We start from the raw sequence: 24,383 nt of genomic DNA, 5'->3' as shown, positions 1-24,383 counted from the left end.
TACACGCAGTTTTTATTCCAGATTTTTTTTTTTTTAAATCACATATTGCAAATATAACAATACTGTTAATTTAATTTTATTGTTATATTTGCAATATGTACATATAATATTAATAACCATTACTAATGGGAAACTTGGGCATTTACAAGTTCATAGTATATGCCTTGCTTTGCTAGGAGCTCGTTGCGAGTGCCTTGTTCAACCACTGTTCCATTCTGAAATACTTAATGATATTCGCGTTCTGTACAGGCGGTGAGCAATAACAATGCCGGTCCGTCCGAGTCTAGCGTTATCAAGGGCTCTCTGTACAACCTACAAACAGCAAAGATGTGAGTGTCATGTTTTGTCAACTTGTTTTGCATTGTCAAAAAATTTTGTATTTTGTACTCCTTGTTAACACAGTAAGGGCAAAAGGTACGACCGTTTTTGCATGCACAAACGGTTTCCGAACCCGTTTGAGCACGCAAAAACAGCATGGGCCATGTACAAAGCCTATTTAGTGAGTCGCAATTTATTTGCGACTCGCTAAATAGGTTTTGCGACTCGCTATTCGAAAGGGGTGCTCCCTTCCTAATAGCGAGCGCAATCCAATGTATGAATGCTTTGCGTCCACAATTACGGGCGTAAAACACTCACAAATTACTTATTGTCCATGGCTGCATAGTCTCTTAGCAGGCTGAGCACCATCCTGCGGCACCCTTCTCTGTTTACCACCTCTCCATTGGTCACCAGGCAGGTCCTGGCGTACAGGAGAATGTCCTTCATACAACAGAGGAGTCTCCAGCACCCCTGGATAGGGCTACCAGTTCTTGTCATAAGGCAGCCCTTAGTCTCTGGGCAAAGGGGCAGGACCAGAAAAGATGGTGTGCGGATTCCTCTGCAGTGCATCCCCTTGGGCAGTTCCTGTGTTGGCACAGGCCTCTGCTGTGCATGAATGACCTCACTGGCAGGCCCCCCTTCACGGTCATCCATTCAATGTCCTTGTGTCTGTTGGTCAGAGTTGGGGAGGATACATTTCCTCACACATGTGTTGCCGTTGCTGGTGGCAGGTCGCTCACTGGTTCAGTGGTGACCCTGGTCCTGTTCAGTTTGTGGATGGCCTTGGGTTTCCAAAGGCTAGGAGTAACACTGTTCAGCCCAAATTCCTCCACAAACTTTTCTACCTCCCTGTAGTACCATGGGAGGTCCCAGTTGAAAGTCACAGCGTTCTCCCACTTATCCCATCCCAGCTGTCTCCACACCGGGAGGAGGAAAAAGTGGAACACCTTGTAGGCCGAGTGGTCCTTGTTCATATTTGACAGGGTTATTCGGAGTCAGCCACATACAAAGAAGGCCCTGAGGATCGTTGAGATGTCGGGGACTGCTTCCCCCATTTGCGGTGCTCCTTTTGCATGACTGATCTTTTCACCCTGTCCATCTTTGAGTGCCAGACAAAGTGGAACACCATGCTGTTGATGGCCCATGCTACGTTGGCCAGGAGTGGCCAGGCCTGTGTCATATACTGCAGCATGGGCAGTGCGTCGTTCCTGAGCCCCAGAGCCTTCCCTTCAATGCTCAGGTTTCTCAGGCTCCAGAGGCCCAGTTTTTGCTTCACCTTGGCCAGGCATTCATTCCAGCTCTTTGCTACTGCCCCTGGTCCTCCAAACCAGACGCCGAGGATGTTCATCAGTCCTGCCTCGATGGGGAAGGGGAGAGGCTTGTTGTAGAGGTCCCATCGCCCGAAGAGTTTTGCCTGTGACGTGTCCACATTGATTTTCGCCCCTGATGCCTTGTCAAAGTCCGTGCACGCCTCCAGCAGGGATTGTACCGATTTCCCATCCGCACAGAAGAGGGCGACATCGTCCATGTACAGTGAACACAGCATCATAGGACCGGTTTCGGGGTTTCACCCCTCATCAGCCAGGATAGCTTGATCCCAGTGGCAAAGTGAGCCTGGGACCCACGTCTGGGCATACCTTGCACACTTAGGCCGAGAAAGCACAATTGATGGACTTAATGCTGAACAAATCAAAACATTCACCCCCAGTCAAGATATCTGGGTCAAATCCATCATTCTTTTGCTCACCATGCCACCCCAGTTTAGACCTGGCCATATGCAAATCAGTCTTGACCCTGTACCTCATGGAAACACTCCAGCCTGAACTGCCAAGCCAGGTCCTCCCTGGACCGGCAACAAGCATCCTAGGACTGGTTTCGGGGTTTCACCCCTCATCAGTCAGGATAGCTTGATTCCAGTGGTACAGAGAGCCTGGTACCCATGTCTGGGCATACCCGGCACACTTAGGGCAAGAGAGCAAAATACAGTTGCTTAATGTGCCACTGGATTCAAGCTAGCCTGGCTGATGAAGGGTGACATACCCCAAAACTGGTCCAAGGATGCAGTTCGGTCTGGACTGTTCCCATGAAGCACTGGGTCAAGACTGATTTGCATACGGCTGGGTCCACACAGCCTTCTTGCATTGATGGAATAAGGGCTGAAGTTACCATTTTTGTTTAGGTGTTGTGATATATAGGGGAAGATCCTTTTAATAAGTTTCAGCATAACAAAGGAGGCAGAGGTGTTGGTATTGATGTGGACCTTGAACAAGAGAGGACTATCAAAGGTAACTCCCAAAAATTCTTCACCTTACTTATGGTGTGGTGGTGAGAGATCCTAGTGCTTGTGGCCACCTTGAAGGTGACCGAAATTAAATTTTGCTTCAAGAGTAGGACCTCAGTTTTGTTGATAGAGTTTTAAACAGTTTTATGCCGTCCAGTTTTCAACCTCTAGAAGACAGTTGTGGAAGTGTGTAGAGTATCAGTAGGGTTGCTGGCCACGGATATGACAATTTGGGTGTCGTCACCGTAAGACACCACCCAGAACACAAAGGATTGAATCGATTTCACCAATGGTGCCACATACTCATCAAAAAGTGTAGGGCTCAACGAGGAGCCCTGAGGAAACCCACACGAGAAAGTGAAGGATAGTGATTTTAAGTTCTCCAGAGCCATAAATTGTTCGCAATCACTAAGAAGGGTTTACAGAAGTAAAAGTGCTTGGCCTTGGTTCCCGATTGAAACGGGGTGGTCAAGTAGCGTGTTATGATTGACAGTATTGGATGCTGCGGAGAGGTCTAAAAGTACCAAAGGGACACTGCTTGCGGCATATACTGTTCGAGGCAAGTTCAGTACTATGATGGTTTCTGAAACCAAACTGGGTTGGTTCAAGATATCCCTGGGTCCCTATGAAGGTGTTAATTTCCATGTTCATCGCCTTTTCCACCATTTTGTTGGGCAAGGGCAGACTGGATATAGGCCTGTAATTAATTGCGTCATTGTCAAAGTTTTTTTTTTTCAGCAGTGGGAGGACTGATGCAAATTTCCATTTGGTGGGGAAGCTGCCCATGTTGAACATTAAGATAAAAATAGCCAAAAGATGTGATGAATGGTTTCAGGTGCCAGTTGGAATATCCTAGGAGGACAGGGATCAAGCAGGGAACCTGATTTGGTTTGGTGCAACAGGTTCATGACTTGGGTTAACGTGAGAGGCGAGAAAGACAATAAAGTGGGTGAGTCTACTGAATGCTTTGCTAGGTCAGAAGTGTATGCTGCCAGGTGGTAGTTTGAAGATAATGGCTGTCCAGAAAGCTGTTTCTAGAAAAGCAAAGTTGCTGTAAACTGCCTTGATCTTGTCCTGGAAAAAAGTTTTCAAAGGAATTGCAGAAAGTTGAACTAGCATTGGTGATGATGTTTTCAGGGGGACGGGTGAGCTTTTTTACAGTTGCAAATAATTCTTTGGCTGAATCTTTTGCTGCTTCTATGGCATAAGTATAGTAGCGTGTTTTTTCAGTACGGATTAATGTTTTGTATTACACAGATTTCACTTTGTATGTTTTCATTTCGGGTCACAAAGCAGTAAAAATGAATCACAGCTTACCTTACACATCAGGTAACTAGTACAGGATATCACCGTGGCCTCAATGTTCGCTCATGTGCTCAGCTCACAAGTGTCATTGCTGGGCATACGTCATTGTGTATGGCACATAGAACAACTCCCATAGATATTAATCTTGTACAATAACAAAATTAACAAATACAAATTAAAATTAATTTTGGCAGCGACAGGTAGTCAGGCAGTATTACCTAAAAGAATCCTCAAGTAGCAGGTAGGGAACTATTATACGTGGCCCCCCTATCTCAGAGGGGGCAGAACATCATCTCATATGAGTGGGGGGGGAGATCGAATACATGCCTGGGGTGCCAATCTTGTGAGGCACAATCTGCCCAGTGAGTCGTATAATCCAGCTATTTCGATGTGGCAGACAGGGGGGCATGTGGGAAACCATCCCATGTCTGTCCACCAGAGCCTACACTTCAGGGCATGGTCTGTCCCGCAGTCTACTCAGTCTCTAGCATTCCTAACCAGGTACCTCATGCTATCATAGGCCATGCACCAACTCATTCAACCAGTCAGGGGATCATCCCCGAAGTCCCCTCAGAAGCATTGTGAGCCACCATCTGTGAGGAGGCCACATCCTCTGCACTTGGTCCACCATTCATCAGCAGGCCCTCTAACATAGTTCCCCACATCTCCAGGTCATGGTCTGCATTTTCATCAGTGTGGACCGAGCGCAGTTGGCCCTCCTCAGCCACTCACCACTCATGCAGGTCTGCCCTCCACTTATACAGCCGGGGGGAGGGGGTATAAGGTGGGCCCTGTGTATGGCAATGCATCGCTTAGCCAGTACAAGTCCTAAGAGAGCAAAATTATGGCGCTTGCCTTGGGTATCAGGAGCACGCTTAAGAGACATTGTTTGACTGATGCCTCAAAACCAACACCTGTGACCTCTGCTGCACGCGTAGCACTGGCCTCCAATATGTCTGAAGCCGGGGTGAAAGCCAATAATAGCTTACTTGAAAAAGAGTCAGAAAAGAGCTTGAGAAATGCAAAAGGGAAAAGCTGACCAAGAGATGAGAAAGAACAATGGAGAGTGAGAGAGACAGGAGAGACAAAGGAGACGATGCAGGAGGTGACGCAGGAGGTGCAAGGCAGCAAAACCGGGTCTGAAATGGCCTTGTACCGGTCACAGGTGAGGGGCTCAATCAATAGCCCAATTTCTTACAATGGTGAAATATAAATCTTATATACTATTGGCAAAGACTCAATTCCAACTAGGCCATGGCTATTTACTGACTTAGAGGACTCAGGATTTGGGAAGGATACTTTTGTGCCACAAGTTACTTCTCTGAGAATAGTCAAATGAGGCAAATATCGATGTAATGTAACATGGATTTGTAGAGCATGAAACCTGTCACTGTTGAGGATATCCAGGCATTGAGTGCGTGCAGGTTCTGCGAGAAGGATCAATTGAAAAGCAAGGTTTTCAGTTTCTTGCCCAAATCCATAAGTGACGCAGCTGACCGGATGTGCTGCGGGAGGTCGTTCCTGGGTTTGACTGACGGGTAACAGAAAGCCCTACCTCCTGTCCTGCTTCTATAGATGCGTGTGATAAAAGATGCGAATGAGTTGGAAAATGCTTGGGCTGACCCTTATTCTTCAAGTTTCTGGGAGCAAGTCACTCTTGACAGAAAGGGATGTAGTAACCTGAAAGTCCTGGATGCCATCGGAGCAAATGAAGGATGGGTTGGGCAATTCTTTAACTTGCATGACAGCTCTATGGAGGATTTACATCCACCAGGAAGAGCTCCCATTATTCATACTATAAATCTTACTCTTGAGAAAGTAATTAAAGTGAAAGTATGGCCAATAAAAACCAGACCAGTTGTCATCCAGATGAATTTTTTAAGCATATTGTTAACCTCTGATCACCTTTTTTGAACAGGTCACTCACCACTACCCTGGCATGATCGCACAGGTCTGTCCTTACCACATTACAGTGCCCAGCACTGCAGTACAATCTCATAACTTCAGCAACTTTCCCAACACCACCCTATTACTTTTGAACACTATACTATCACCTCATCCCTTCAGGAGTACAGACGCACCTGTAGATAGCTCGAGAAGAGATGGTGGAGCAACCTTGGCACCTTCTTCCACTGCAAGAGTAAGGAGATATACAGCAGCTTCAACAGCCGATACCCAAGAACCTTCCACCCCACCCGCAACCACAGCACCCAATGACAACAGACCCTAGTCAGAAGGACTCCCCTCCCTGCTGACACCCTCAAGATCATGAAAAGCATCCACCCTGGAGTACCCTTGGACCCATGCCTGCACCACACCTTCAATAGAGCTAGCACCACCATCCCCCCCGAACTATGTTGCACCATCAACTGCTCCATTAACTCTGCCACCTTCCCGTAACACTAAAACATGCAGAGATCAACACCTTGCTGAAGAAACCCTCTGCCGACCCGACAGATCTCAAGAACTTCAGACCTACCTCACTTCTACCCTTCCCAGCCAAGGTCATTGAAAAGGCCATTAACACTCAACTTTCTGAGTTCATCAAAGCAAACCACATCCTGAACCTCTCACAATCCAGCTTCCAAAGCAACCACAGCACCAAGACCACCCCTCTCGCCACCACAGAAGATGTCCACAGCCTCCTCGACCGAGGCGAAACTGTAAGCCTTATCCTTCTGTATCTCACAGCCGCCTTTGCACACGACTCCATGACGTCAGCATCCGTGAGAAAGTCCTGGAATGGATCCGCTCCTTCCTCACCAGCTGAACACAGTCAGATTACCACAGTTCCACTCTGCACCCACAGAGATCAGCTGTGGAGTGCCTCAGGACTCCTCCCTGATCCCACTCTCTTCAACATCTACATGGCCCCGCTCACAGTCATCGTCATGAACCATGGACTCAACATCCTCTTCTATGCCGACGGCACCCAGCTGTTTCTCTCCATCACCAATGAACCCATAGTCGCCAAGAACAACTTTCACAACAGGATGAAGGCTGTTGCCACCTGGCTGAAGAACAGCTACCTCAAGCTCAACTCAGAGAAGACCAAAGTCCTCATCATGGGCTCCACCCCCTCTGCCTTGGGACGACTCCTGGTGGCCCACAACACTTGGAACCCCCCCACCCACACCCACAGACCACGCACGGAACCTAGGAATCATCCTGGACTACTCGCTCACCATGAGCTGCCAGATCAATGTCGTCTCATCATCCTGCTTCCAGAAGCTATGCCTGCTCTGAAAGATCTTCAATGGATCCCCAATGAGTCTAGAAAGATGTTCACCCACGCACTCATCAACAGCAGAATGGACTACGGCAACACACTATATGCCGGCATCAACCAGAAACTTCAAGAAACTTCAGAACATTCAGAACGCTTCTGCCAGACTCATTCTCAACATACCCCGCTGCAGCCATATCACCGGCCACCTTAGAGACCTCCACTGGCTCCCAGTCAACAAAAGAATAACCTTCAAGCTCCTTACACATGCCTACAAAGTCCTTCATGACGTGGGATCTGCATACCTCAACCACTGCCTCACATTCAATGCACCCACCAGAGACCTTCGCTCTGCCCAACTGGCCCTACCTACTGTCCCATGTATGTGCAAGACCACAACCAGAGTAAAATCCTTTTCCTACCTCGCAGCAAAGACCTGGAACACCCTTCCTCTCCACCTCAGGCAATCACAGTCACTGCCTCAATTCAGGAAGGACCTCAAGACCTGGCTCTTGGACTGAACCACAGTGCCTTCGACTGACCAGCAGTCCACCCCCAGCACCGTGAGACCCTTAAGGGTGGGTAGTCGTGCTCTATAAGCCACCTGATTGATTGACCTCCAGAACTACTTTCAGCCAGGACCACATTACCACCTTCCAGACCCACATTTTGCCTCTTGCATCATACTACCACCTTAGATCTAAACTACTCCCAATAGAATTGTACTACAACCTCAAATCATCTCACCACCCTCCCTGGATTACTGCCCTGGCATGCAAAGCACTAACAGCTACCAGTACTTCCTTTCATGACCCACAGCTGCTCTGCCTTAACCAGCACAGCACTTTGATCCACCAGATCCACATTTTTACCATCAGTACGGCACTATCAGAACTAAACTGCTATGACCAGCAATGTGTGACTACCCCATCACCACACCACCCAAACCTGTAGTGAAAGCCATATTCTACCACTTCTTTACTGTTCCCCCAACACTGGGCTACCAACCTGAACTCTTTCACCCAATAATTACAGTAACCCATACAGAAATGTTAAACTTGTTTCTCCTGAACGTTTTGCGAGAATATTGTATTTTGATGGTTTAGTTTATTTTTCTAAAGTCTAAAAAAGCAAGATCGAGTTGGTGATACTGTGGCATTTGTTATATAATTTTAAGCTGCTCGTGTGTGATGCGCAAAGTAGCCTTTTGTTTTCAAGTTAGCTGCTGAAATGAAATCTTGACAGGAGCGAGCTGGCAGGTGTCCATGGCACATCTGATGCTCTGGAAAGGCCTACGCTATTGATCTAGCTCCCTAAATGTTAATATTGCTCATTTGTCTTTTCATAATTTCTTAAAATCCCTTACAAATATTCATGCTACATCATCCAGCATAAGTTATGGAAGAAAATATTTAGATGGTCTGTTGAGAAAGCATTAATTTACACACAGGTTTCACTCCAGATTTTATTGCAAAAAATACTCACATACTTCAAATATAACAAGAATATAAATATGTACATATATAGTAATAATCGTTGCTAATGGGAAACTTGTGCATTTACAAGTTCATAATATATGCCTTGCTTTGCTAGGAGCTCGCTGTGAGTGCCTTGCTCAACCACTTTTCCATTCTGAAATACTGCAATGATATCCGCGTTCTGTACAGTCGACAGGCGGTGAGCAATAACAATGCAGGTCCGGCCGAGTCTGGCGTTGTCAAGGGCTCTCTGTACAACCTGCAAAGATACAAACTTGTCAATGTTGTGACTTGTCGAGAAACTCCTACTTTATTTTGCATCCATTTATAGTATAGATCGTATCCTCATTTGGATAATAATTCCCTATAAGTATGCATAGAAAATGTAGTAGCTGAAAGTTGTAAGCATACACAACTCTTAAAAGTGAAGAAAATCCCATTTACAATCTCAAGTGACATCAGAGATAGTGCATTATTAATTAATAAAGCAGGGAGTGAGACTTTTGCTCAGTTTTTTTAAACTTTGTTACTTAAATTGCACTTTCAAAGCAGTATAGTGATACAAAATGCCCATCTCTGTTTGGAAGGTTGCATAACAATACCATTGTTACATCCATGACAGCTTCACCTACTACAGTATAAAACCCAGGACAACAAGCATTCTAATCTGCAGTTTCATAATGGACTGTGACGTTCTCATGGAACAGGTTTTTACCAACATTTTCATATTTGGTATTAATCTGTCTATCTCAATTTTCAACTGTGTCAAAGTATTCTGTATTCAATTATAATAACAGAGCTATCAGGATAGAAGTTTGTATGGAAGCGCCTGCTGTTTGGGATAGTTCCTGGTACACTTATTTTGAAGTCTTGTATATGCAGATAAAACCGAGCCTCGACAGGCTCTGCTCTGCATCCGTCATATCTCGAATGATCTTTCAACCCCAAGTGAAGTGGTTTAAAATATATTATGTGAATGCATTTAGGATGGGGTGGGCAGGGACAGAGCAGGGAACCAAAAGCAGCCCTGGAAAAAAATGCCGCAACCAGCAACTCTCCCTTCCTCTTCCGCTATCACTCTTTCCATCCATCAATTCTCTCTCTCTGTCTTTGTCTCCTCTCCCTCTGATCGCTTTTACCTCTTCCTTCTCTTGCTCTCTCTCGAAGCCCACCCGGTGTCTGCTGCAATCCACCTAAGAGCTGGAGAAAGTGGCGGAGGGTACATGTCTTTTAAAACGAGCTCCAGCCCACCGGGGAATGCCCAGTGGGATTTACCGGGAGAATACAAACCCTGTCTGGCCCGGAGAGTAGGCAGTGTCTGCCAATAATGGAAATTTCTTTAGTTTATAAACAGCTGAACAACCATTCCTTGCCAGACACAGGACTGTCTAGATCGTTCTTCTAGGTACTTCTGTGCCGTGCTGTGTCTCTTTATTGTTTGCCCGTATTTGGGTAAGGAGCTTTAGTTTGCTGTTTGTGCTAAGGTAAGTGGTATCTTTAAATAACTGCCCTTAAATGGTTCTCCTATTTGTAGATGGCTGGTTTAGTTAATTATGGATGGTTGAGCAGTCAGTGCAATAAGTGATTTATTGTTAATTGGGGAGACTGGAAAGTATAAAATGTTATAACCAGTACTTCCCCCATTTTCCTCCAGGCCCACTTGCTGCTTTTAAGCACCTCAAGGCCAGATGAACTAAAGCTGTTTTGCAGTTGCAAACAGTCCGATTCACAAAATCAAACCTTTGGCATCCGCAAAATGGTATCTTGGACTGTAGCACACACAAACGGTGATCCGTTAACATGTTACTGAACTGCTTTTGCTGCGTTCCTGCTGTGGGAGAACACCTGGACTTTCCTTGCCTGTGGAGCGCCAACTCTTCCCCGCTGTGTATGTGCTGTGGAAAAGAAAAGCAGCAGAGAGGGGGGCTGGGTTGGGGCTTAAGAAAGTAAAGAAAAGGAAGCACAATGCCGGCAGCAATCGTGTGATGGATAGAATCGATACCTTACTTGGCAATTGTGAAGTTATTCTAACATCAGCGCCGACTGATACAGGTTCCTCAGCGATTAGAACTCCCCCCTCCAAGGGTGTGAGTAGCCAGGAGGAAAAAATACCCAGAATGTTTAATATACAAAACAAGCAGACGCAGTCGGCCTCCCTAAATGGGGAAGAGATTCCTCTATCACCGTCCATTTTGACTGACCTGGCTCCTGATACACCATCACAAGCTTCAATTGCGGATCCATTAATATCCAACAATTGGTTTGCTGTTTTATCTGAAGCTCTAAGTGATCAAGATGTTCCCAATAAATGTGGAGATATACTTAGGTCAACTAATGTTCCTACATCTCCCCCACGCGACCATGTCTATTATACCACCCTAACTGCTGAAATGAAGTAGGGGTTTTAAAATCACTGGTTTGCTCGCTGACTGAATCATTAAAACATGCAAAAGTAGTTACCATAGAAACTGGAGGTCCGGAAATCAGCACACTACCTCTGATTATTTCTCCTATCTGTCCCTTTATCTAATCAGGTGATTGCACCTTCCTCTGTGATATGTTCTACCTCTTTCCCTATCTCTTCATCTATTTCTGACCAAGCCTGTGTTCTATCTAGGCCCATGGAGCCCTATTCTGTTAAAACTAGTGTAACTTCACAGATACCGCACCCAGGATGTGTAACAGATCGTCCCGATTTTTCACAACACCCACTGTCTTTTGTCAAAGGGCTACCTGTTAGAAAGGCTAGACATCATGCTGCCATCTTTATGATGAATGTACCCAAACTACTGCAAAAGTCCCCCTATGAAGGGGAAGAATCCCTAAAAAATAAGGCAATACATTGGATTCGTCATGTAAGGGGCTGCCGATCTAGTATTCGTGACAACATTATTAGTGTAAAACAGATGACTGTTTCTCATTGTCCATATGATCATCTTGAATTGACTCTAATGTCTAAATTCTTGGTTGACAATCTAGTAGCTCTGGACATTAGGACGTTTCCCCCAACACAGTAGAAAATTAATTCAAGACACTTTTAGTAAATGGTTCCTGGCAGGGGCCATCCTACCCCTCTGTCCGACCTAGTGACAGAGGTAGCCTTTTTAATTCTTTTCGAGCTAACTCTCCACTCAGGATGGTGGATTGACAGCCATCCGTTAGTATTCTTGGTGGAAATGATGTTGACCACTTGGCTACCCCAGAATCTGACTCAGATCCAGCTAGACAGGGAGCTCTCTCTAAAGCACTCAGAAATGCCGTTACTGGCCCATGTTTAAGTAAATCTTCTCTAGTATCTGAAATATTATCTCCTACTTCACACTCTTTGCCTTCAAGACCTGGTGACCATCATATGATCACCCCAGATACTGATGGCCAGAAGGTAGGTGGTTTACCTATTAGCAGAGTTCTTCCTCACAAAATCAAACAAGTGCCAGTAAACCAACGCATCCTTAGAAAACCTTCCAGGGCCAATAATGGGCTTTTTTACTCATCTTAGAACATCGCTGGCTTGAAATCTAAATTCATTCTTTCTGATAGGAACTTTTTTATTGAGCAGTATGACATCTGTTTCCTCCAAGAAACCTGGCGTGTGGAACCTGTTCTCAGACTTGGTTATTTGAATTATTTTATTCCTGCTATCTGTGGACTGGCTGGACGGCCCTCTGGGGGTCTTACCATCTGGGTTAGAATGGCTTTGGACTGTGAAATCCAATTGCTCAACACTGACTCACCAGACATTTTGATTATTTGCCTTGCGGCTGAAAGAGAGGGGCCAATGAATATCGATATATTTAATATATATGTTCCAGAGGTGTTAGGGGTGGACTAAGAACTCATACTATCACAGCCCTGGAGGAACTCCTGTCAGCCCGCTATCCTTATCCAGGTTTGATTCTAGGGGGTATTTTAAAACCACATATGAGCCCTTACATAATGATGACTCTAGTGATGCAAGTAATGAAGATGAGGTGTACTAAAGCTCGATCTTCCCCCAGTATTGAGATGGACAGAGTCTGCTTTACAGTTGAAAGCCTCAACATTACATGTCGGCTTTAGAGCCACTAAAGGCAGAACCATCTTTGATGGACTTGGTGCGGACACATATAACTGCGCAGTCCATTCTAGTCTTATCGATTATATCCATCTAGACCTCTGTCTTTGGTCATCTCTCTTTGATAGGTCTGTTATAAATAGGATTAAGAGCTCCTTTTTGAGGTTTGGAAATCAATTGCGCGAAGTCAAAGATAACGTTCTTTGATAAGCACAGATCTTTCAAAGGAAAACTTGAGCTGGGGTGTGTGCTACTTGATAGTGTAAAGCTCTTTAGCTATTCGGGAGTGAATATCTCCCCGAACCTTTCATGGAAACCTCAGCTACATTTACTAACTCTCAAGCACAAACAAATAATGGGAGCTATAGTCAGAGAGTGCAATATCTCCTTAATGAAACCCATTGCTACTACTTTGCCAATTTATGATGCTAAAGCTATTGGTGCCTTTTTTTATGGTTCAGAGTTATGAGGTTTCTCTGACCTTTCCTCCCTGAGAAGATCAGAAAATCGCTTTTTGCAGAATTTTTTCAATTTACCGCAAAGTACCGCCTTTAAACCTTTGATGTTGGAGATAGGTCAACGACCTTTGGCAGAGAGAGCCAAATTGCAGACTTAGTTATTCTGGAGACGCTGTGGTTTCCGCCTGAGCTGGCATAATATGGTGGCGCATTAAGGGATAAGATGACTACAGACAAGTTTTGTAAAATACCGTGGCTGAGACAGGTTCACACGTTGCTTGTAGACATTGGTCTTGGGGACTACTGGCTCAGTCCACTCTTAAGTCCGCCTTTAATACCAAGGCTGTTGAAAGCCCATTATTGGCAGTGGGTGGACGAAAATGCAGTTAGAGCAAGCATTGGTCACTCATTAATTGGAGACTTGTGAATTTAAATCCACATTTCATCTGGAACCACACTGGGATCAAATTATTTTACCTCTAGATGGGAAATTATATTTCCAATTTAGGATTGAAACGCAGTCTTTAAAAACTTGCACTGCAAAATGGGCCCCTGATAAAGAGGACGTTTGTCCAGTATGCATTGCTGCCTGTTGACGTCAGAAACTCTTGCTTGATTAAACTGTTAATACACGTTAATGGCATTATTAGTTAAAATACTGTGACATTACAAACCTTTTCACTTTCTGTGTCAAGAGCAGACGTAGCTTCATCAAGGAGCAGCACCTTGGGCTTTCGAACAAGCGCTCTTGCAATGGCGATTCTTTGCTTCTGACCCCCTGAGAGCTGTGCTCCTTTATCTCCAACCCTTGTGTTGTATTTCTGCATTTGAAAACAAAACAGAACTTCAAGAATAGAAAGAGACAGACCAGCTGATCTACTTCTGTGGAACAAATGAGGTCATTCTGAAGTAATAAGTATCCAAACAAAACAAACACAATTTCAGCTGAAAAAGTTCTCTTCTGTTCTGAAATCATTAGAGGGCAGTGATTAGCTGTCCCCAACTTTCCTAAAAGTGGTACTCCTTTTTTAAATCAAGTCTTCACAGGATTGTCCTATTTTCCGGCTCTGTTCAATAAACACTCCTCTCTAAAATCAGGCTGAGGCAGAATTTCCCTTTCATCAGCTCTGCATGTGTACAGTTCTTCTGACGTCATACCAGGGACTACCCGAGTGATATCCAAGATAGCCACCTTCTCACCACTTTGCTACCATACATTGCATTACTGGAAAGGAATATCATTGCTGTTCAACTAGTACAATAGAATAAAATTATATTATAATATTTACATACCTCTGGAAGATCTTCAATGAAACTGTGAATATTTGCTGATTTAGCTGCTTCTTCCACCTCCTCTTGAGTAACAACTCGGCTGTTGTCGCCATACTGAATATTTTCAGAGATACTGCAGTCAAAAAGAATAGGCTCCTGCGACACAATTCCCATCTGATTCCTGAACCAAGGCAGATTTAAGGATTTGGTGTCCATTCCATCTGCAAACTAGAAAAAAGAGAACTGTCAAGAAAATAAAAGGGTGTATCTACAACATACCTTGGAATTATGTTGTCACCGTAAAATAATTACGTGAACTTTATCAATATTGTAATAGAATTTGATTAGACAAGGGTAGCACAGAAAAGAAGCCCACAAGCAGTTTTTTACATTTCTGTGTATGGTGAAAACTTTTTTTTAAAATAATGTGGCGTCAATCAATCAATCAGCCACTACGCCAGACACCGCTACGACGCTGCCGCCCTTCATGCACTCAATACTGGCCGAAACCACAGCTGCTTCCAGGCCACCCCGAAGCGCACCCACAGACCTTTCTCCTGCCGCAGCTGCAGCTTCACCTGCAACAGAGCCAGCACACCTCCAAAGACCAGACCCAACCACCTCCGCTGCATACTCCTCAACACCCGCTCCGCATGCACACACGCCGTCGAGCTCTGGGACCTGCTTGACACCGCCGCCCCCGAGGTGGCCTTTCTGACCGAGACCTGGTGGAACGACTCCTCGGCGCCCGACATCGCAATAGCCATCCCTGACGGCTACAAGATCACCCGCAGAGACCGCACCAACGGAATCGGAGGAGGAATAGCCATCATCCACAAGTCCACCCTCAAGGTCTCCACCCACACAGAGGACACCCTCAAGACCGCCGAACACCTGCACTTCCAAATCCACACTGACCCCAACACCACCCTCAGAGGAACGCTCATCTACAGACACCCGGGACCCAGGGCGCCGTTCAGCGACTCCATCGCTGACCTCACCAGCACCCACGTACTCGACTCCACAGACTACATCCTCCTCAGGGACCTGAACTTCCACCTCGAGAACAACAACGATGCCAACTCTACCACCCTGATTGACAACCTGGCAAACCTCGGCCTCAAACAGCTCGTCATCACACCAACCCACGCTGCCGGCCACACGCTGGACCCCATCTTCTCCACAGGCACCCACGTCGCCTTCGACCACACCACCGAACTCCACTGGACCGACCACCACTGCATCCACTTCACCTTCAAGAAGCCAACCACGCACCACCACACCCAACAACTCCCACGTCGCTGCTGGAGCAAAGTCACCAAAGACCAACTGACCTCCACCCTCTCCCAGAACCCACCTGCGGCCTCCACCAACCCAGACAGCAGCCCGCAACCTCAGACAATGGATTGAAGACTGCGCCAACACCATCGCACCACTCAGGAAACCCCCCATCAACCACGCCAGCAAGAAAGCCACCTGGTTCACCGACGAGCTATAGACCTCCAAACGCGCCTGCCGGAAACTGGAGAAGAAATGGCTCCATGATTGCACACCTTACAGCCACACAAGGACGCCACTCGTAGACACCACCACCTCATCAGAATGGCCAAAAGATCCTCCTTCAAAAACAGACTGGACAACAACGCACACAACAGCAAAGAGCTCTTCAGCATCGTGAAGGAACTCTCCAACCCCAACGACGTCCCGCCTTCACAAGAACTGTGCAACGCTCTGGCAACCTGCTTCCACCAGAAGATAGCAGACATCCACAACAGCTTCAACATCCCGATCAACCTGACCGTGCCAGACTCCTCCCCGCGAACACCACCTGGACCAACCACCTGACCTCCTGGACCAACATCAACGACGAAGAAACACGCAAGGTCATGAACTCCATCCACTCTGGATCACCGTCAGACCCTTGCCCTCACCACGTGTTCAACAAAGCCGACACAACCATCGCACCCAAACTACGGAAGGTCATCAACGCCTCCTTCGAGACAGCCACATTCCCGGACAGCTGGAAGAACGCCAAAATCAACGCCCTCCTCAAGAAGCCCAAGGCGGACCCCAAGGACCTCAAGAACTTCCGACCCATCTCCCTCCTCCCGTTCCCAACGAAGGTCATCGAGAAAATAGTCAACGCGCAACTAACCCACCACCTCGATGACAAAAACATCCTGGACCCGTCCCAGTCCGGGTTCAGAGGAAACCACAGCACTTAAACAGCCCTCATCACCGCCACAGATGACATCAGGCGACAACTCGAGACGGCGAAACTTCAGCCCTCATCCTCCTGGACCTTTTGGCCGCCTTCGACACGGTCTGCCATCGCACCCTAAAAACACGCCTTCAAGAAGCCAGGATCCATGAGAAAGCCCTCAGCTGGACCACATCCTTCCTCTCCGGCAGAACCCAGAGAGTCCGACTTCCACCCTTCCTATCCGAAGCCACCGACATCATCTGCGGCGTACCCCAGGGATCATCACTCAGCCCGACGCTGTTCAACATCTACATGGCCCCCCTCGTACAAGTAGCCAGTCAGCACAACCTCAACATCATCTCTTACGCCGACGACACCCAGCTCATACTCTCCCTCACCAAGGACCCGCACACCGCCAAAACGAACCTCCACGAGGGAATGAAGGCCGTTGCCGAATGGATGCAGAGCAGCCGTCTGAAACTGAACTCGGACAAGACGGAGGTCCTCATCCTCGGATCCACCCCCTCGGCCTGGGATGACTCATTGTGGCCTACAACGCTGGGAACGGCACCCACACCTACCGACCACGCACGCAACCTCGGATTCGTCCTCGACTCCTCCCTCTTCATGTCGAAGCAGATCAACGCGGTCTCCTCCTCCTGCTACAACACCCTCCGCATGCTCCACAGGATCTACAAGTGGATCCCATCCGAAACAAGGAGAACTGTCTCACAGGCCCTCATCAGCAGCAGGCTGGACTACGGCAACGCACTTTACGCAGAAATCCTAGCCAAACACCTGCATCGACTACAACGCATCCAAAACGCCTCCGCACGTCTGATCCTCGACGTACCCTGACACAGCCACATCATCCCCCACCTTAAAGACCTGCACTGGCTCCCCGTCGACAAGAGGATTACCTTCAAACTCCTCACCCACGCACACAAAGCACTCCACAACACCGGACCAGCCTACCTGAACGACAGACTCAACTTCTACACCCCCACCTGCCAGCTCCGCTCAGCAAGCCTCGCCCTCGCGGCCGTCCCCCGCATCCAACGAAAGAACACCGGCGGCAGATCATTCTCCTACCTCGCCGCCAAGACCTGGAACACCCTCCCCACCCACCTTCGGCAGACCCAGGACCTGCTCACCTTCAGAAGACATCTCAAGACCTGGCTCTTCGAGCAGTAGCGGTGCCCCCCTCCCTTCAGCGCCTTGAGACCCTCACGGGTAAGTAGTGCGCTTTACAAATTCCTTTATTGATTGATTGATAGAGCACACTGTCACCACTGGGAATATTCAGGCACTGGGGTGCGAGGTCTCTGTTGAAAAGCCAGGTCTTGTGGAAGTGGTGGGTAGAGCGAAGAAACGAGCAAATAAAGGCACAACAGAGGGCAGAACAACAAGCGAGCTAAAAAGGCAAAACAGAGGGTAGCAAAAAAAACAGAAAAAGCAAAACAGAGCAAAGAGGGCCAAACAGGGGGCAGAAAAACGAGAAGTAAAGGCTAAACAGAGCAAGAAACGAGCAGAGGAGGCACAGACAGGTAGACAGGCAGCAGAGGATAGCAGACTGCGGGGAAGCTGGACAGAAGAACTCTCCCAGGGGGAGCTGACACGAGGACCTGCTTGCAGGTTACCTTTTGCCCTTTGCAGATTGTTGAAGGGCGAGTGGTTTCTGCGCAGCCACTAAAGATAGCAGTCTGTTAGTCTGAGCACGTGCACCGGCTCCTTACCCTTTGAAATGTTCATGCTAATTATAAATTATTTTACCCCAAAGCTTGACAAGTTTCAGTAATATTCACTTCAGTAAAGTTTTTATTAATGGACTTTTTTCAATAAACCGTATGTAAACAATATAGCATTGCTCCTTACCACCTGGCCTTCAGCAGGATCATAAAACCTCTCCAGTAGCTGAATTGTGGTGCTCTTCCCGCATCCACTGCTTCCAACCAGTGCAAGCGTTTGTCCTTTAGCAACCCTTAAATTGAGGCCTTGCAGAACTTGGACGTCTGGTCTTGTTGGGTATGTAAACTTTGTCTCCTTAAATTCTATATTTCCTTCAAAGTTATTCTAAAAGTAAAAAAAAACACACATATACATTGACTAACTGTTGTATTTTTACAGTGAGTGGTAAAGCTGGATTTAAACAGGTCTTGTGATAGGATTTGAATATTTAATTTATGAATAGTTAGTCACTAGAATCTCACACCTTAAATTTGTCTCAGCTCCATTTTAGTATGCTTAGTCGTTCAAAGAAAGTATTTGACCTGAAAATTCTAATGACATGAATGCTAGAGAAAAAAAGTAACTAATCACTTTTGCCAATCTTTACAATATTCATTGGGGTGGGGTGCTTTATTAGCCTGTTTGTCGTAAGAAGTACTAATTTGTGTTTATAATTTCAACATAAAACATTTTTTTTTTATATTTCTGCATTCATTTATTTGCCAGACTTGTAATAAATGTCAAAGAAATTGTCAGAGATGATTTACTGTAACCCAGGATCGTTGCCAGAGGCATAGTTGAATTGTTTCCCTCCATTGCTCTTTGACTCCTAGCAGGAAATCATTGCATATGTCAATAAAGCATTTAACAATGTGTTTTTTATGTAGGTATTTGTGAGGGAGTAAACTAATTGTTTTGAAAACAGCACATATGTTTCAATTCAGTGAAGGTAGAACAATATTAAGAACCACTGCATGGTTGTAAGTGTGACCAAAAATAAATTAATAACTATTTATGGGCCTGATTAAAGTTTGCAGATGGGATTTACTCCATCGCGAAAACAAAGTAAAGTACTCGGTTGTCCTTTGGGAATACCAGTCTCTTGCACTAGCAGGAACCTGTCACTGCGGTTCCTGTCAATGCATTGACATTTTGACAGACGGTGCCAGCAACACAATCCTAAAGCGGGATATTGTTTTTGAAATTTAAAAAGAAACAATGACCTCTCCCATCTGCATTTTCTTCCATTGAGTTGGGGTCAATGTTTGAGTTTTCACTGCCCCTTATCTGTGACGGACAGTGAAAAGTATTATTTGTTCACCAACTGCAAGCTCAAATACGAAGGACAAATGGTGAAACCTTAGACAACCCTTACTCTGTTGCGCTATCAGAGGTGTATGTCAGTGGCAGCAACTGGGTAGTCTCTGCTGGCGACATACTGAAGGTGCGCCCAACTGTAAATTGGGTGGGCGTTCCTCAGTTTGGTGGATTCTTTTGCGAGGGAGTACACTCTGCCAAACTCTAAATCAGGCCCTAAGTGTGATGCTGTTAAGCTCTTCTTGTCAAGCATAGTAATCCATGTCCATTACCTCTTAACAATCTATGAGTTTACAATGACTCACAATACTTAACTGTGGCATCTCTGTCAATAGTAGTATTATTATTAGTGAATTTATTTTTCCTAATATAGCTATTTCGCCACATCTTAATATAAAGATGAAAAAGGCCACTGCAAATAATGTAATTTCCCAAATTGATATTACCACTTTTGTCTACCATGAATTGTTGAAGCACTGTGCCCTAAAGACTCATAAAACGCAGCACATGTATTTTGCTTCATAGCATTTTATTGTAAGTTTATTCCCTTTCTTTGATACATTCTGTTGTTCAAAATAAATGCAAATATGGAAAAAGAAAATAACTGCATACAACTAAAACCATTTATGTCTAAAGGTTAAACATTGGAATTAGCTGATGAAAAACTGAGAAATTCAATAAAATTCAAAAATCATATTGTTATTTAGTAAGTCTACTGCCTCTTTGATATGAGGAAAATGCATGTTAAGTGTTAGTACTCACCATTTGTTCCCCTCCTTCATCATAGCTGTCGATCAGTGGCTTTCTGTCCAAAAGTTGAAAGATTCGTTGAGCAGAAACTTTTGCTTTGCCATAATCAGGAGCAAAGGAAGAGGACTGGCCAACACTCATAGCGGAGAACATGATTGCTGAAAATACACTGCATATAGAAACCAAGAATTAACTCAAATATCAATACAACACTGACTTTATGAAATCAAATAAAAAAATTGCGTGAGGAGGAACTATTGCAGGGGTGTTCAATGTAGGTCACAGTACTGTCACTTACTAAATTATTTTCCTTTGCTTCATTGTATGTACACCTATTTTATGTGGATATCCCAAAGCTTTGGCATGGATCTGCCCTGCATGGACCAACATATCCATCACCTGATTTAACTTGTAACAGATTATCTAGGAGAAGCATCACTTTCAACAAGATCTTGTATTCTTGGGGACCATACCATCTTCTTTCTCCTTGTGCTGTATTTAACTCATGAAAGTGCACAAACTAAACAAACTAAGCTAAACATGTTGCTAAACCCTCTTACTTTTACCATGTAAATAGTAACACTAAATTAAAACACAATACTTTCACAAGTATGTTTCAATCGTTGGAGTGTGAATTTATACCGATATATGACCTTGAATACGGACAGTGTTTCAATGAGAATATTTATGGGAAATCCAGTGCACATTTTGTTTCAATGACAGTGTTTGTCACTGATAAATCATCACTCTACTTGCAATTAAATATTTTGTAGATGTGTTTAAAACCAAAATGAAGTTATTACTTTATGTGCTCTATTCCCATTTAACTCCTTGGAGCAGTCCAGGTAAATTAATAAGGAATACAACTTTGATAGTAGGCATTTGTGGCACACGAAAACGCCATGTGACACTCAAAATCAAATGAATTGTGGCTTGTACATTGTATGATGACAATGTCTCAGCGTAAACGCAAGTCCAGCACCATCATGCATATTCCGCAAAAAATATTTGAACGAACACCATCAATGGGGTTTTCGATTAAGTGACTTAATCATTCTGATGGTGACTAACTTGAGTTTTCCTAGCAATAGCTAGTGGAGGTAATTCAGTTTTTTAAAAATTTGCCTATATGCATGTTTGTACATTTAATTATTAATGTACTGCATAGAGTATGCCTATTGCAGTGAGGCTCTTCTAGATACACACCATATGATACAGAACTGGTTTTAGGACGAGTATATCCCCTGCATGGTAAACAGGTATGTGCCCTTCCCCTGATGATCAATCTATATGTGAAACTGGCATCCCAACTTTTAGTTTTGACGTTGGAATCACACTATTCTACCATGTATGTAATGTCCTAGGTCTGTTCCTGGTAATGCAAGGCCCAAAATTGGATATTTCTGCTTGGAGCCAGCTCCATTGCCATCTGCTGTGAGAACTATCTCCTTGCACAAATGCTGTGTCTGGGGAGCTGCCTGTATTGACATTTGAAAGAGAACCCCCCAAAAGGTATTGAAATCTTTGAGTGTCTGGAAAATGTACATCAAAGTGGGTTTCAAGCCACCACACTTTGTTCCAGTCCCAAGTTCTTCTTGACTGAGGAAGGTAATACTTTGCAGAGTATTTGAAGTGCTGCTGTGTGAGCACGAAGTCAAAAAGGTAGTTCGTCAGAAAAAACTGTTTTGTTCAAAGTGCATCTAACAATGGTCACTGACTAATGTTTTAGCTTTGTTTACCCTTTTCCAATAAATTATTGATAAAATATTAGGCAATGGTGTGGGTGAGTGGATGTATGGGATTCTGTGGCTGCAGTGTTTACCGTATTGTTATGGATTTTTGGTATTTGCTACATAATGTGATTTCATCACAAATGTTTGTAGCTCAAATGGATGAAAATACTGCCAGTTGCATAATTTAGTCCTCCATGCTGCATACTCCTAGTAGTCTTGCGAACTGTACGTTTTGGGGACGTTCAATATCAAATAGAAATTCATAATTCACATAGAATCATGAAATATGTTCCATATTTCACAATTCCCTGTGAGAACCCAAATGTGCAAATATTAACCACGAGGCCTAAAAAGGAGTATATATGCCACCTGAACCATGAGATGGTAATAAAAGACCATTTTACTCATTATGTATTTTACATAATTTATTACTTGAGCACTCTTTAGAAAAATTGAGCATTGATAGACATCCATTTAGTATTCATTAATAGCATGAGACTGCAGATATGCCTGCCAATATTTTGAGAAAAGTGTGTTTTTGTTAAGGATAATTTGGCACAGCATAACTTATTGGTGAAAGGGTTTTATTTTCACACACTGAGGAGGATTCATTGGTAGAAGCTTAGCTCAATGATGAGCCTGCAAGGGTGAGCTTGTCAGGTTTGCTGATTAATGCTCTGAGAGCAGCACTGTCATTGTGAAATTGTTTTTAACAGCAGTAGATGAAAGATTAAGTGCTGCCTTAAAAAACGCATTTTAACTCTTTCATTTTTTGGGGGAAGCCAATTATCAGGAAATTATTCACAGTTAGACCTCTTTTCTGTGAAATACGAACGTTGAAACCACTGCAAAACTATTGTGTGTGTGTGTGGTGTAGAGAGGGAGAGAAGTGCAGAGTGTAATATGATTTTTATTACTATTGATGTTGAGTGTAGGGGAAGACCATGCTTTATGGGAGGTGAAAGCTTGGGTCATGACACATCTCCCTTTATTCTACAATGGGAATAAATAGCATATTATTCACTAATTTCTAAATTAGTGAAGGGCCGAGAGCATAATGTGGTTACTAATTTATTAATATTGCAATTCTTATCAGAATTAAGGATGAAGAACGAGAAGTACAAGTGTAAGAAAACCATGATCCCTCAGGTATGTTATGTTAAAATATTCATAAAGTTCATGGCTGCCCCAGCAACAGTACGTCCCGGTGCTGACTGTCTAGCAGAGTAGGAGGAGGAGGCAGCTTAGTAACTGAAAAACAGCCAAGTCTTCACAGTCCTTCTGAAAATCCAATGGTCAGATATACTGCAGGCAGAGAGAGGTAGAGAGTTCCAAATGGCGGGCGCCAATGCCTTGAACAAGCAGCCAACTGCTGTAGCCCTGCGCACCTGAGGTACTCGGCCAGGTGCAGATCAGCCGAGCTTAGTGTCCGGCTATATATACAGTTAAAGCACCTGGGATCGCAAGGTCTAGTGTGAAGATGGTAGCTAAAACTGCCTGTCACATGTGGACCTAGATGAATGCTATAGAGGTGACATATCCTAAGGTACTTTTGAGTAAAGGTGAGAAGGAGGAGCGTTCAGTCACAGGTGTCGACTTTGGCTCACAAATAGCTTCTACAGAAAAGAACTTATTTAGTCCAGTAGGAGATTTAGAGGCTGTATTGGATGGGGTAGAGTGTGAGAAAGAGAAGGAAAAGATAGATAAAGCGTTCCTGCTAGTCCAGAAAAAAAAGTTAGCAAGGTCCACCATAAATAAAAAAAAAAACTAAAAGATTGCGGAAACAAAGGATTACAATAAAAATGGAAAATGGTGCTGCAGTTTGAGACCACGTCAGTAAGTGATTCAGAGGAGCAGGAGGTGGAAGAACACGGGGTGAGATCTGGGATAACTTTGATCGCAGGGTCAGTAGGTCCAGGCACAGAAAAAGAGTGAATAGAGACAGCAGGCCTGGTAAATGTTCAAAAAAGTTTACTGTTATGTGGACATTTCAAAAGCCATTTAGATTGGGGTACTGATAAGACAACGGAAAGGTATTGCAAGGGTGGTAGAAAGGCTGAGGTGGATTCAGTGGTTCCTCATTTTGGCAAGTCTTGCCAGGTAAGGAGTAGATGGCCTGCTAAGTCTTACAGTGTCGCAGATTGGATTATGCAGCTGGTAGATATAGATAGATCTAACATATTGTCTCTCTTTAATGCAATATCTAAGTTGTCTTAAGTAGTTTCTAAGGATATTGCAGTGGGATCTTTCCCAAAGGCTA

General features: G+C 44.8%; 1 protein-coding gene across 2 annotated transcripts in view; it reads right to left on the bottom strand.

The window, feature by feature from the left end:
* Positions 1-8,581: 8,581 nt before the first annotated feature.
* The window catches only part of LOC146789453 (ATP-dependent translocase ABCB1-like), a 197,983-nt gene continuing 182,181 nt past the window's right edge, over positions 8,582-24,383 (bottom strand). For both annotated transcript variants that reach the window (XM_085631599.1, XM_085631600.1), the window contains exons 25-29: positions 20,403-20,559; positions 18,471-18,668; positions 14,414-14,620; positions 13,795-13,941; positions 8,582-8,867 (exon numbers count right to left, since the gene is read on the bottom strand). In XM_085631599.1, coding sequence (XP_085487725.1) covers positions 8,670-8,867; positions 13,795-13,941; positions 14,414-14,620; positions 18,471-18,668; positions 20,403-20,559 — 907 coding nt within the window. In that variant the 3' untranslated portion in view covers positions 8,582-8,669. The remainder of the gene's footprint in view (positions 8,868-13,794; positions 13,942-14,413; positions 14,621-18,470; positions 18,669-20,402; positions 20,560-24,383) is intronic.

This window comes from Triturus cristatus, chromosome 10, assembly GCF_964204655.1.
Source record: "Triturus cristatus chromosome 10, aTriCri1.1, whole genome shotgun sequence".
Lineage (NCBI taxonomy): Eukaryota > Metazoa > Chordata > Amphibia > Caudata > Salamandridae > Triturus > Triturus cristatus.
This window is presented reverse-complemented; position numbering and strand designations above follow the sequence as displayed.